This window comes from Chelonoidis abingdonii, chromosome 1 (assembly GCF_003597395.2).
Source record: "Chelonoidis abingdonii isolate Lonesome George chromosome 1, CheloAbing_2.0, whole genome shotgun sequence".
NCBI classification, from domain to species: Eukaryota; Metazoa; Chordata; order Testudines; family Testudinidae; genus Chelonoidis; species Chelonoidis abingdonii.
The window spans coordinates 49,162,131-49,176,221 of NC_133769.1; the positions used below are offsets into that span (position 1 = coordinate 49,162,131).

The following is a 14,091-nucleotide window of genomic DNA, read 5'->3' on the forward strand; positions in this document are numbered from 1 at the left end:
AGCAGGGTGATGTGTTTTCCTTTAACGTTTCCCATTTTTCCTTATTCTTTTTTTAAGTTAATTAATTAAACTAATTTAAACTAAAATAAATATAAATTAATTGTATTACCTTTAAAATGTATGAAATGATCAGGGAGGTGCCCAGTGCAGAGAGAGTATTCCAGAGTGGGGACACTCTAGCCCCTGTCCCAGGTGACCACAGCAGGGTTGGGGGTCGAACCCCCCAGGAATCCTGGGCCCAGCCTTGTCAGGGTTACGAGGACACTGCCAGAAAGGGGAGTAGAAGGGGAGTCCTTGAGGACAGGGAGGCCTCTGGGGAAAGGAAGTGGGAGTGAGGGCTCAGATCCTTTCGCCAGCCCACTTTACCAGGGTAATGCAGAAGCCAGGGAAGTGCCCCACAATAGCAGGAACATTTCCCCGCTTACATAATGAGCATTGCAAAGACCATTAAGGGCATTAGCAGCTGAAGCCAAGCAAGTCACCTGGAACTTACAGTCTTTTATTGAAATGGCTGGGGAAACACCCCCATGAGAAATATTAAAAATCTGCTATGAAACCCTCAAGTTGGCCCAGCTTAGATATTAGTGTTGCCAAAGGACTAAAGGAGACTGTGGAAAAGCAGATGACAACACCAGTTAAAATTCTAGGGATACCATACCATAGATTCCAGTGGATATATATATAAGCTAGGATATTAATGGATATTAACAATGTCCTTACTAGAGCTTTACTGACTGATTATACCCTCTTGTTCTAATTATTCAGAATATGAATTGCCTAAAGAGGAAAGACCTATAATGCTGTCAGCTGTACCTAATCTGTGGACTGTCTAATATTTAATAAGCTGTTACGCAGCAAAGAACAAACAGGCAAATTCCGTGAGCATTCCCAAGAAAGTTCTGATGAGGGGCAAAAGTGTCTGGAGTCTGAAAGAACACCATAAGTCGAGGGATATCAAGTAGCAATGTATCAAGGAAAGAGACTGAAGAAATCCAACATGATCTCATATGAAAGTTATGCAATGTGTCCAGCCCTACATAAGGGCTACATTTTTATCTAAAGCAAACTCTTCCTTTCTGGAAGAGAAGGTATAGAGATTGAACAGTAGTTGCTGCAAAAATAATGGATCAGAGAGTTACATGGGAGAAAAAGGGGAGGAACTGTGCACGGAGAAAATATATTAAGAATGGAAGGGAAACACTATGGGAAAGATTCAGTTTAACAAGAGATATTCTGCTCTTGAGGAAGAGAAGGGACCAGAGTGGACTGATAATTGGCCAAAAGAGGATAACAAATCTGATCAAGCAGCAAGCATTGAAAAGAGCCACCAGAAAGAAAAAGAAAATAAATCTTTATCAATTGTTAGGACCCTGGGCTGAGACATCTGTACTCTAGATAAGAGAGAGAGGTTGGTATGCTGCTTCTTGTGTGCTAAGACTAATACAATCATAATAAGGGTGCTAAATAATCTGAATAATGGTGAGGAAATCCCATCGTTTCTTATGTAGAAACTAGCAACATTACTGGGAGAGTTAATGCTATGAACTACTTCAGGAATCTTGTTAAGAAAACTGAAGATGGGGTTGATATATCACAGATTCTTCACTTATGCTTGTCAGTTAAAAAAAAACAACTGATACTACAGACCAACCTAGGATGCACCAATATGATAGAAAGGAGGGTTTGGGATTCACAGAGCAAACCTCCTCGCCTTGTTACTGTTCTCTCTTAGCCTCCAGTGCAGCCTAGGTTTTACCTTTGTAGCGCTCAAAATCTCAATGAAATTGTTTCAGCTTAGAGCTGCTTAAAATTTTCAACAAAATATGTTACATAAGAACAGCCATACTGGGTCAGATCAATGGTCTATCTAGCGCAATATCCTGTCTTCAGTGACCAGTAATAGATCATTCAAAAGAAGTGAACAGAACAGGTAATTGTGAGTGATTCATCCCTTGTTTGTCCAGTCCCAGTTTTTGGCAGTTGGAGGTGTATGGACATCAGGTTGTGTCCCTGACCATCTTGACTATAGCCATTGATGGACCTGCCCTCCATGAACTTATCTAATTTTTTTAACTCAGTTATACTTTTGGCCTTCACAACATCCCCTGGCAATGAATTCCACGGGTTACTGAAAATTCAAATACTCTTTGCAGGCTAGGACAGGTATGAGTGCTCCCTTTGGGAAATATCAGCTCCATCTTCTGTTTGTAATAATAACACTGAAAGGTGTAGTGTGTGAAGAGGACTTTTGTACAGATTTTTTTTTCTGCATAGAAGAGCCTCACTGTGTCTCTTGGAGTTAAAAAGAAGTTTACAAATAAGACAGGGGATAGATACAATAGAAATATTTTTGAGAGATTGCTGCTATCACATTGATGCGTTAACATAAAACAAGCTTTTTGGTGAACACCAGCCCGGCCCAAAGAGTTGCCTTTTTATGTATCTTACTGTTATGGTAAACAAGCTGTTGCCATAGTGGTTGTATCAATATTTTTAAGAGTTTTGAAGGCAGCAGTATTCTTACTTTAACTGGTTTCGCAAGGTTCTTGTGCAATAGGAATACATACCTTTCAAGGAGACGTGCTGGTCTGATGTAGTAGAAGAGCAGAATGATCAGAAAGTCATTGGTGTATGCAGAGAAATATACACCTCTTTGGGTACATTATGTTTCTAGATGACCACAAGTCATCAATGTTGCAGAGGGACCATACATTGTAAATGGTTAATTTATAGCTTTTTGGCTCTTAAGGGCTAGCTTCAGAATGTTAAAAATAACAAACTGGCAAATCTTTATCCCCAACACCAACCATTCCCATCTGTTATAAAAAACAACTGAATGCAAATGAACCAAGATTTGGTGACCTAGAAATCTAGTCAGGACCTATGCAGGCTTTATTTAATAAGACACTGTTGGTGTAATTGTTGTTCAGGTGCCTCAGGATGTTGTTGTTAAAGTAGGATGTTTTAAAATAAATCATGTAGTGTACATCGTTCAAAGTAGATGCAATTAACACAGTTTTAAATTAATCAGTGAAGGAGTCTGATAACTTCCCTACCTCCTTTTCACTCTTCTAAGTTTCTAATCAGAAGAGAAAAGGCTAGAAATTGCATGAGCAAATGTACTCTTTAGGAGTTTTCAGCCTACTTTGTCATCTTCAAAAATTTATTCCCAGTATGTCCACTTCACCTTGAATGGTCTCTTACAACTTGTATTAACTCCTTCATGCTAAACAATCTGTTTCACCTTGTATTGAGCTGTTCCCAGACCTGAAGAAGAGCTCTGTGTAAGCTCAAAAGCTTGTCTCTCTCACCAACAGAAGTTGGTCCAGTAAAAAGTATTACCTCTCTCACCTTGTCTCTCAAAAAGTTTAGGTAGTTGTGAGTCAACAGTGTGTCAAACACTCTACTCCCCATAAAAAACCCACAAGTGACCCTAAATAAATAAATTAAAAATAACAATTACTCTGAAACAAATCAACCTTTAAAAGAAGTAAATTAATGGAAGTCAAAAACAAAACACCCTCCGCAAGCAGAGTTTATGTAGCAAAAAGGAAGAAGTGCCAAACACTCCAGGAAGTTCACTAGGGCCTTCACAATTGCTATTAATTTTATTTGGAAGTTGCTTGGATGCCCCATCAATGGGTGGCAGTATAAATTCCTAAAATAGACTGAGTACTAAGCATTGGATAACCCCCTGGTCTTTGCAAACCAAAGCCAATCCTTTTTGACATTCTCCCCTCACTACTTCAAATCTATCTGACTTTGTTTTTTAAAGTCCCACATGAAATTATTTGTTGTTCCCATATATAATTCCAGTGGACTTTTGATCTCAGAATCACCACACAAATTAGTCTCTGTAATGTAAAAGTGTGACTGTTACTGGCAGAGCTGTGTGTGGAGGTTTTTGGTGTATCTGCCTTGCAGCCACATAATTCAAAAGCAAACCAGGAAACAATAAGACAAGAGAATTCTCCAGACAGGTAGTAATAATAATAAACAATAATAATAAAAACAAGCTGCCTTCTGTACTTACCAGACTGTCCACATCTATGCTTGAGTTGACTGCCCATTGTAAGGTGCCCATGATATTCATGGCTAAAGTTAGAACAATGCCAGCTTTGCCTTGCCCTTCACCTGCAGGCGGGGGGAAAAACTGTCTATAAATATGATTACATGCAAATAAAAAGCCAATGGCTAGAAGAGAAAATGGGTATGTATATCTTAAAATGTGACTGTCCAGTAAAAGTCTTTGTTTGTTTGTTTGTTTTACTGCTGCTGTTCAAAGAGGATGCATGTTTTAGCAATTAAAGCAAAGGACTGGGAGTTGGGGTTCTGGGTTCTACTCCTGACATGGATACTAGGCTTGCTGTTTGTCAAAGCTGGGAATGGACGACAGGGGATGGATCACTTGATCATTACCTGTTCTGTTCATTCCCTCTGGGGCACCTGGCACTGGCCACTGTCAGTAGACAGGATACTGGGCTAGATAGACCTTTGGTCTGACCCAGTATGGCTGTTCTTAATTCTTATGGATCTGTTCTTGTTTTGATGGACGTTAATGGGGAATTTTAGCACTGAATTAAATTGGGAACAGGTTCAGGCCCTATGTGACCTTATGTGGCTACACATCCTGGATAACATTTTTCTAATTTAGGTCAAAGTGTAACACTTTTTGCAGTATAGCATCACAATGAAATTTTCCATGTATTTTGCTCACCTGTAAAGTTAACATCTTCCAAGAATTACTGTACAATGGTATCCGTAATATCAGGGTTTTCCCTTATTTTCAGAATAGGAAATGCCTCCTGACTTAGCATCTCACAGGTGGCATTCTGCACCCCATAAGACAGGACCCTAACTCTGATATCTGTCATACTGGTACCACTATTGTGAGAACAGCTGCTGGTAAATCTTGACTCTTTAATGGTAACCTCTGTTTAAATGATATTCAAATAAATTAAACTGACTTACTGACGGTGTTGATTTTCCCTCTCCTAATATTTATTAATGCTATTTTGAAAGCATTTGGACAAGTAAAAATCAAGCAACAATTGCCTTGTAAATTATTGGGTTCTTACAAATGTGTTAATTAGCACAATGTGGATGTTACTAACTAAATAAGAAATTCAGCTAAATACTCAAATCATTTCTATACTCAGTATTTAGGACCATTCTGTTTAATTTGTTATTTTTAAACTATACCTTTCATGAAAATTCTCAATACAAAATGCAGAATAGAGAACTGAGGAGAATTCCTGGAGTGAATATAAGGCTATAGTTCCGTGGAAGGGCTCTGAAAATAGCCACCATAAGAGGCACATATTTTTTCATGCCCTTTTTTATGTTATCTGTTTTTAAAAAATCACAGTTTCAACCTGGAGAAGAGTCTATTCCTTCTCTCCAATCCATGCACACATTTGGCTCCCATGCTAAAGTCCTGAAATCTATTGTGGCAAAAGATGCATTAGCATTCTAAGCACATCTTTTGTCTGAAAGCTGTTGTTGATTCAGTAGAATTAGAGCTGTGCAATGCAATTGTTTGAGGGTTTTTTATGGTTTTCTCCCTATAATCAGGTAAAACTCATGCTTTCGTGTGCAATCTGTTTTGATTTTTCTGACTTGAATTCAAAGATCAATGTAAAATTTGGGAGAGGGGGACAAATGCACATGGACAAGAACCGAAATATACATATAACAATAACAACATATTACATATATTAAAACTCATTAAAACTGCTGTGTTTTGCACAGGGCTCAGTAATTTTAACATGCAAAGAGAGACCAAAGCAGACAGGCTTTGAGACGTTCTGTTTCTGAGGAAATACATTATATTTAACTAAGATTTTTTTCTGTGGCCTCATTTAGATGTTCGCTTTCCATCTTGAACTGTACAGGTATTATGCTGGTCAACGGCCACCAACTTCTATCCAACAGTGGGAGCATTTCAGCAATGAGTGACATGGTGAGAGCATATGCCATACATAGTTCTATAATTAGTTTAAGTTGTGAGCACTTCAGGGATTCTGGATGGCGGGTGCTAAACTGTACTCTCAGTAGATTGAGCACTAGGCTGGGAGTCAGGAAACATGGGTTCTGTTTCTGACTTGTTGGGTGACCTGATCCAGTTCACTGAATCTTTCTGTTTTTCGTATGGGAACAGTAATGTTAATCTAGTTATGCTAAAGCTATGAGCTCTACAGAGGAAGAGCACCATGTAAGTGGGGTGCACAGTTGCATTAACATAAGAGATTTTTTTAAATAGTTACAGTACTGAGTTGGATATTTTTGATTCACTTTAACATGTTTTTTCCTCACTGGGTATGACTTTCAAATTAACTCTTTCAGCCAATTCTGTAAAACATCAGATTTTAGATAATATTCATTACCTCATTTCTAGTTTAACTGATAATTCACAATATTTTGATAGAATAACAATAAATTTGCTATTTTAATGCTTTGTTTTCAGCCTATACTACAATCCTGCAATAGTTTCTAAAATCTGGCCCCTTAAACAGAAGCAAAGCTTTCATTTTAATCTCTCAGTAAAGTTACTGTACCTGTAGTCACAATAGAGATGAATGTCACAGCAATGAAGAAGATGACAAAAATAAGTTCTATTCTCATCTGGAACCAGCGCAGTGTGGACAGGTATAGGAACCAATTCGCTGTGTGTATGTTCAGTGCTTTGTGAAATAAGGTTTCAAAATATGGCTGTCGCCCAAAAGCTCTTAGTGTCCATAGTCCCTTTAAGCTTGTAACAAGATGAGTGAAAATTGGACTCCGGGCTGCAAAGTATTTAGATTAAAAACACTGTAAACACTTATCCTTCAGTACCTTTCAGAACAGAAATGTGCAAAAAGCCCAGCCCCACTCAACAATATACTTGTCTTCATTTGTTTCAATTATACGTATCTTCTTATTTTTCTTTCACAAATACCATCAACATACTCATAGGACAGGATGTATGGTAACAGTGGCCTATAAATGTGATGGAATTCCATTCAATGTATAATCTATGAGCGAACATTTTATTGTTTGCAGCTAGTACAATTACTCGTAGAAATCCCTGCTAAAGTGAGATATCACATGGAAGAAAACCAACAAAAATTAATTCCTTAATGTTCTGAGAACTAAGCAAGGCAAGGTTTTTAACAAATAGAAAATGCCTCATTGCTCTGAATTGCAGCGTACTGACAAACCTTTAATAGAAGTTTTGCAACACATCAAAAGTATAACGATCCCTCTGAACTTCACAATTCAGGCCTGTCTCTAACCAAAAGCAAAGGTAGTCATTAATATCTGACATTCATGACTGAGATGGTAAGGAGCTGAAGGTCTGTCCTGAAGTCTCAACATTGTCTGAATAAATGATCCAGCAAACCCTTGCTTCTAAAATAGTGTTGTCATTACATGTTCTAAATATGTTTCCACATAAAGAGCCTATACCTGAGAAGTGCTGTGCACCAACAAAGCCAGCTCTCAAACTTTCAAGTACTTTTAATGTTTTTAAAACAGTTTTTCAGGTCATTATTTATTTTCAGCTGCACTGGTGATGCCCAACTTTAAATCTGTTTTCTTCGTTACTCTTTGGCAGGAGGGAGCTCCTTATTTGCTGGCTGAGTAATAGCATTGGCTGTCAGGGGAGATGAATGTTCAGCTCCTGCAGACAATGGAATCTTGTACCAGAGAAGGCAAGGAAAAGGTGAAAGTGTAAATTGCTTCTCCATTTATTTGTTGTGGGTTTCAGTGTCTACAAATTTGGCTGCTTGTAAAGGGACCCAAGAATCTCTTAATGCCAGCTAGCAAAGGGGCACACATGGGGTGCAAGGAGATTACAGGTGTCTCCTAAGTCTGGTATGAACATTCTAGTTCACCAAAGAGTGTCATGTAAGGTGTCTAATAAAAGCTTATGCCATACTCATCTTCATAATCATTGCACAATGTTTGTATGGATGATATTTAACGAGTTATGTGTCTGTACCGGAAATGAGTGTCCTTAAAGTCTGTGTCACCAATAAAGGTGAAGAAACAAGTTTTCTCTAACACAAGAAATGCTTCTCTCTCCCTGTTTCTGATGTAACCTAATACAATAGATGCTCCATTTACACACAAAGTCAAATATTAATGAAGAGATGTGAAATCAACAGAGGAGGGGCATACAGGGGTGGGGGGGTTGGGGAGCCACAGGGGGTTATCTTTAGTAAGGACAATGAAATTTGTGGGTATTTCTAGGAGGCAAGGCAGACACTGCTGTACTGTTTTACTGAGGGGACAAGCTGTGAGAACAGCTTGTGTCTTGGGGGGAAAAGATCTCAACAATCCTTGCTGAAACATGCTGACTTTGTGATAAGATCAAATTATCAAGACAAGGAAATAATTTTAGTTTAGTCTAAGATCTAGGTTGTGTGTTATGGTTTTATTTGCTTTGTAACCAATTGTTTCCAATATCTTGTCTTGATATCACTCTGAAACTCTGTTGTTTAATAATAAACTTACTCTTGTTTTAACTATAAATATATTGAAGTGCTATGGCGTAAATCAAAGTGTTGGCCCTGAGTTGAATCTAACAAGCTGGTGTGTTCTGTTCCTTTGGGGACAGCACATTTGGTATTTCTGTGAGTAGCCAGTGACAGGGGATACTTGGAAGGGTCTCAGGAACTGGGGTACATCTGTTATCTACCTGCAGAACAAAGGCAAGGCTGGTGTAACCCAGATGAGAATACTTGTGGGGATGACAGGCTGGTTGTGATGGGGAGCTATTGCTCTGCTGTCGCAGGCAAGTTTCTCTCGCTCTGGAGGCAACAAGGTGACTGGCACTGGGTATCCCGAGAAGCATCACACATACCTTCAGATTCCAGTTGTTTCAGCTGCTGAGAAGTGTGGAGAAAATATGCCCTTAACATAATAAAGGCTCCTATCACAGGCACTGATGCCAGGAAGATGTAGGGCTGTAAAATTGAGACTACTATTATGGCGCCAGTCACAATCAGTATTAACTGTAGGATGAAAGAAAAAATAGTATTGATGCAGTACATTTTCATTTTACAGATTAGAGATTGGTGATGAATCATCCCTTGAGGCCTATGTACCATTCAACTTCATTACTTCAATCAAGTAAATCAGTGGCCTCTAGATACTGCAGGAGCTGCTCTGTAAAAAAGGTGATAACTTTCACCTCTAAATCACTGGTTGAATCCAGGCCCCGTCAGCAAGTGGCTGAAAACTGTTGAGTTTTGAAATAGTAGTCTCAAATCATTTTCTAGCAGACAAATATTCATACCACCATAAAACCTCCTGACAAATGGCAATCTCAGCAGAAGGCGAGGGCTGAATGGCCATGGACACTGAATTAACTTTCATACTGGAAAGAAACTTGCACAGTTGCTGCTCTTGGTGTCTGTGACTGTAAGAGAGGACTTCAGTTTCCAATGATCTCAGTCTGGTGTCTTTCACAAACACTATATTAACATAACATTTTCTAAGGAAAAATTTCCTATCCTTCACTTTTTTTTTTGAGTATTAATTTAAAAAAATTCTCATTTGGAATCTAAGCAATATAATAGGAGCACTAAGGTTTGTGGACAAACACCTACTATAGCAGCTGCAATGGTAAACAATGAGATACTTCACTGTATTTTACATGTGTTTTAAGAGCTGGATCTTTGGGCTGATGCACCATGGGTTATATAATTTTGCAGGCTGTGTTACACTAGTTTGTGGTAATGCAAGCGTGGGTTTGTATTTGCTCGTCATTTCATAATGTAGAATGTAACAACCATTGTAATTGTAAGAGGAGAATGAACCATTCATCTGAAATTCAGTCAAACTATATAGCTCCCAAATCAAAGACATGGAATCATATAGTCCCGTGATGACCCTGCTTTAACACAGGTTCCTATCATTCTCTTGAATTCTGCAGAGGTTACAAATCTGCTACACTGTCCTAACTGTTGCTGTCCCATTTTTGTATCTGATCTTGCCTGAATGAGCAACAGAAGTAGAAAAGAGAAATAAGCCTAGAACCTCAAAGGTATTTAGCTGCCTAACTCCCACTGGGAGTTACTTTTCAGGATCTGGGCCACAGTTCCCAGAGGAAATGGCTTCATGGATCATAGTCGCTGAAGTAACAGGAAGGAGGGATAGCTCAGGGGTTTGAGCATTGGCCTGCTAAATCCAGGGTTGTGAGTTTAATCTTTGAGGGGGCCACTTAGGGATCTGGGCCAAAAATTGGTCCTAGTGAAGGCAGGGGACTGGACGCAATGACCTTTCAAGATCCCTTCCAATTATTACTTTTTAAGCAATCTGTAAATGGAAAACTAAGAAGAAAACTGAAAGGGGACTTTTAGGCATACAATGAGAAAAGTAATGTCCAAGAACAAACAGTGTGAAATCATGACTTTGCTCAGGATATCTCATTTGTGGCCTCTGAGAGAGGAGCACTCTCTTAGTCTGAACATGGGTGCTTCCTGCCTGAAACATCCTAATGTATAAAATGGAGTTGTATATCTAAGTGGAACTTCCACAGCGAGCCATATCACACACAGCTTAATAAGTGCCCTTGTATTTTCATAACAAGTTAAATTCTTAATAGTGCAGATCTAGAAGTAAAATTTTAAGAATGTACATGCTTTCAAGTAGTTTTGTGAAGTCATTGTAATTAATAATATTATACTAAAGACTAATCCCTACTACGTTATACACATGTAAAGAGGTTGGCTATTTGAAATCCTAAATACTGCTTATCTGGTTTGAAATGGGATCTTGGACTGACTGCTTCAGCAGGAGATATGTTACATTTCATAACTGACTCTTTAGTTATGAGAACTTCCTTTGAGTGCTCTGTGTAGGTGCTTCTTTTCCCTTCTAAATAGGTATTTCTTGTCTAGAATATAAGCAGGGTTTCCCCTTCACAGACTGTAATTTAACCTCTGTTTAACCTATAATTTAAACTCAGAAAATGGAATTTCAGTCCCATGGAAAACTTCAAGGTTTCAAGAAAGTTTGTATCTCAATATGGGATGAAAAGTAAAACCCACATTTTTATGAGACAGAAATTCTGAAAAATTCCGTTTCAGGAGAATTGAAATTTTTCTGCTTGCTGGCTGCCTACCTGGAAAAGCTCTTGCCGATTTTATTTTCTGCCTGCAGAATATTGATTTTTTTTCATAATTGAAACTTTCCCATGGAAAACTGTTGATTTTTGTGAAAAGGGCATTTTCCACTGGAAAAACATTCCAATGGAAATTTCCAATGGAAACTTAATTCATATATTCTATGAGTATATGAATTAAATTAACCAGAAAATTTAAGACAGTAAACCGGTCTCCTTATCAAAATCAAAGCCTCACCATTATACATCACAGCTTCAATGGCCTGAGCACGGACCCTTAGATTGCTTCTAAAGTCAAGTCTCCTAAGTTGTAATACACAACTCCTGGGCTACATCAAAATCTGGCTGCATATTTTTCTCATTTCAATATAGTTTTTAATAGTGTTACTTCTTGACTTGCCAAAATACTGTAATTCAAGAAGTTTCATATATTCTTACTGAACATAAGACTTGCCATACTGGATCTGCCCAATGGTCTGTCCGGTCTAGTATCCTGTCTCTGACAGTTCCTAGTACCAGTTGCTTCAGAGGAAGTAGCCTTGTAGTATGCAGTTATGGAACAACCTCGCCACAGGCAATGTTTCCACCAAACCCACAGTAATTAGCAGATGGCTTCTGCCCTGAAGCATGAGGAATTTATATCCTTTCCAAAACTTTTTTTAAAAAGTATTTACTACCGTAACTCTGGAGATATTTATCCATCTAAATATTCAATTGTTTCCTGAATCCTGCTAAGATCATGGCCTACAGCAGGGGTAGGCAACCTATGGCATGCATGCCGAAGGCAGCACACTAGCTGATTTTCAGCCGCACTTGCACTGCCCAGGTCTTGGCCACCGGTCCAGGGGCTCTGCGTTTTAATTTAATTTTAAATGAAGCTTCCTAAACATTTTAAAAACCTTATTTACTTTACATACATACAACAATAGTTTAGTTATATATTACAGCTTATAGAAAGAGACCTTTTAAAAATGTTAAAATGTATTACGGGCACATGAAACCTTAAATTAGAGTGAATAAATGAAGACTCGGCACACCACTTCTGAAAGGTTACTGAACCCTGGCCTACAGCTAAATAGAAGGGGAAAAAAATCTAACAAGCTAAATGTATGTCGAATTCTAATTTTTTGCTTAGTTCTTTTTATTTAATATGATACGTTATCCATGCTGTGTGACTGCAGGGGAAGACTAAATAAACAAATATATCTAGAACTCTGATTTTACAAACCTGAATGAAGTCAAATATTGTAAGTGGCAGTAGGTCATCCAGTATGGCTGTATCTTTAGAGAATCTGTTAAGTATTCCACCTACAGATAGCAAAAACAGAAATAAAGCAACAGGTAAAGGGCTCATTGTTACATAAATACATTCTACAGATATCAGCTTTAAATAAAGCGATAGCTCTTCTGCATATGGAACATGTTAACTGAGATGATGTTTTTAAAGCTTTTACACTAAACTCAGCCTTGGTGTAAGTGCTACTCCATTTTTGTAAATGGAGTTACATCTGCTTACACCAGGACTGAATTTAGCCCAACAGCTTTTATTTTAGTTAGTGAAGTCCCAGGAAAATTCAGAATAGGTTAGTGTAATAAAAGATGCATGCTTAGATGGGATGGGGGAAGAGAGACAAAGGCAGACAGGCTGTACCACTCATGCAATAGATTTTGCAATAGATATGGATAGTCTATGCATTAGCATGACCTTTGATTTCAAAATATCAGCTTCCTGACTTCCAAGCAGACTTAATGTGCATAACGATATCAAAAAGTAAGAAGAGAATTAGTAATAAGAAGGAGTTATATGAAATGGAGACTCGTTTTGGTGCATTTCTATTTACTAGTGTCTCCTGCTATCTACTCTGAAGTATAGTTTAGTAAATGAGGACAGAACAGGAATTTCATACACAGATGATAGTGGCACTTACTGCATTAGTTATGTAACAAAATCTCCAACAACTTTAGGGGCAGATTTTGATACCCTTACTCATGCTGAGTAGCACCTTATTCCATCCACTTCAGTGGGACTACCTCGAGTAAGGCGTTACTTAGTGTGAGTAAGGCATTACTTAGTGTGAGTAAGGGTATCTGAATCTGACCTTCAGTAACTTACAGTAGAGCTGACTATGTATCTTATACAATAGTTTTATCCAAAGTGAACTCAGCTCTTGTCTGTTTTTATGTCTTTTTTACACTGTTATAAAACCTGAAGCAGATATTTCAAAACCAAAGCAGACATCTAAAATGTGTGGTACTTAAAATGCAGTCAAGATTTTCTACAAGATTCATACATTACTTTTGGTGTAGCAACATTTAAAATTGAACTGAGATGGTAGAGAAAACAATGGTGCCCTTTAAACAGAATGAAGCACTCTTTAATTAAAATCAAAGGCATAAATCATTAAGTCAGTCAGTTTCTAACTTGACTACCTGCTTTCAAAGAGTTGACGACTGACATAGGTGCCTGAAGAACTGCATGCAACATCTTCTGATGAAGATTTTTAGAAACTGTTATAAGAGTATGCACCAGGGGTAAACCTCTGAAGAGTCCCAAGGCAAGCAGAGTATCTGCCACTCCCACGTAAATATAAAATACATAGTAGTTGCTAGTGTCGGTGACAATCACTGTAGCGCTGTTGGACACATCAAAGCTGGCATTTTTTGGCTGTGTTATATTTGCCGCATTTGCAGCACTTCTATGAAATGCAATTAAAAAAAATACAGTAAGTTGACAAGCATCTTAGTTCCTTTTACTATCACTATTACACGAATAGTATCTACAAGCTCCATTTGTCCTAAATCCATATGGGTGATTTTTCTTTCTTGGACATCAACCTGCATGTACAAAACACAACTAATTTGTCACTCCATAGGCTATTAAGCCTAAATTCTCATCCCTGTGTTCAGTTACCAATATGCTAAATATTTATCACTTCTCAGATACATGAGTGCTTATCAAAAGCTTATCAAAAACAGTATCT

At 38.1% G+C, this 14,091-nt stretch overlaps 1 protein-coding gene across 1 annotated transcript in view; it reads right to left on the reverse strand.

Annotated features, from left to right (window-relative positions):
- CFTR (CF transmembrane conductance regulator) overlaps positions 1–14,091 on the reverse strand; it is a 121,835-nt gene that overhangs the window by 45,010 nt on the left and 62,734 nt on the right. Inside the window, exons 17-21 of the mRNA XM_075071370.1 lie at positions 13,541–13,806; positions 12,339–12,418; positions 8,846–8,996; positions 6,558–6,785; positions 4,034–4,134 (exon numbers count right to left, since the gene is read on the reverse strand). Of these exons, the coding sequence (XP_074927471.1) occupies positions 4,034–4,134; positions 6,558–6,785; positions 8,846–8,996; positions 12,339–12,418; positions 13,541–13,806 (826 nt within the window). The remainder of the gene's footprint in view (positions 1–4,033; positions 4,135–6,557; positions 6,786–8,845; positions 8,997–12,338; positions 12,419–13,540; positions 13,807–14,091) is intronic.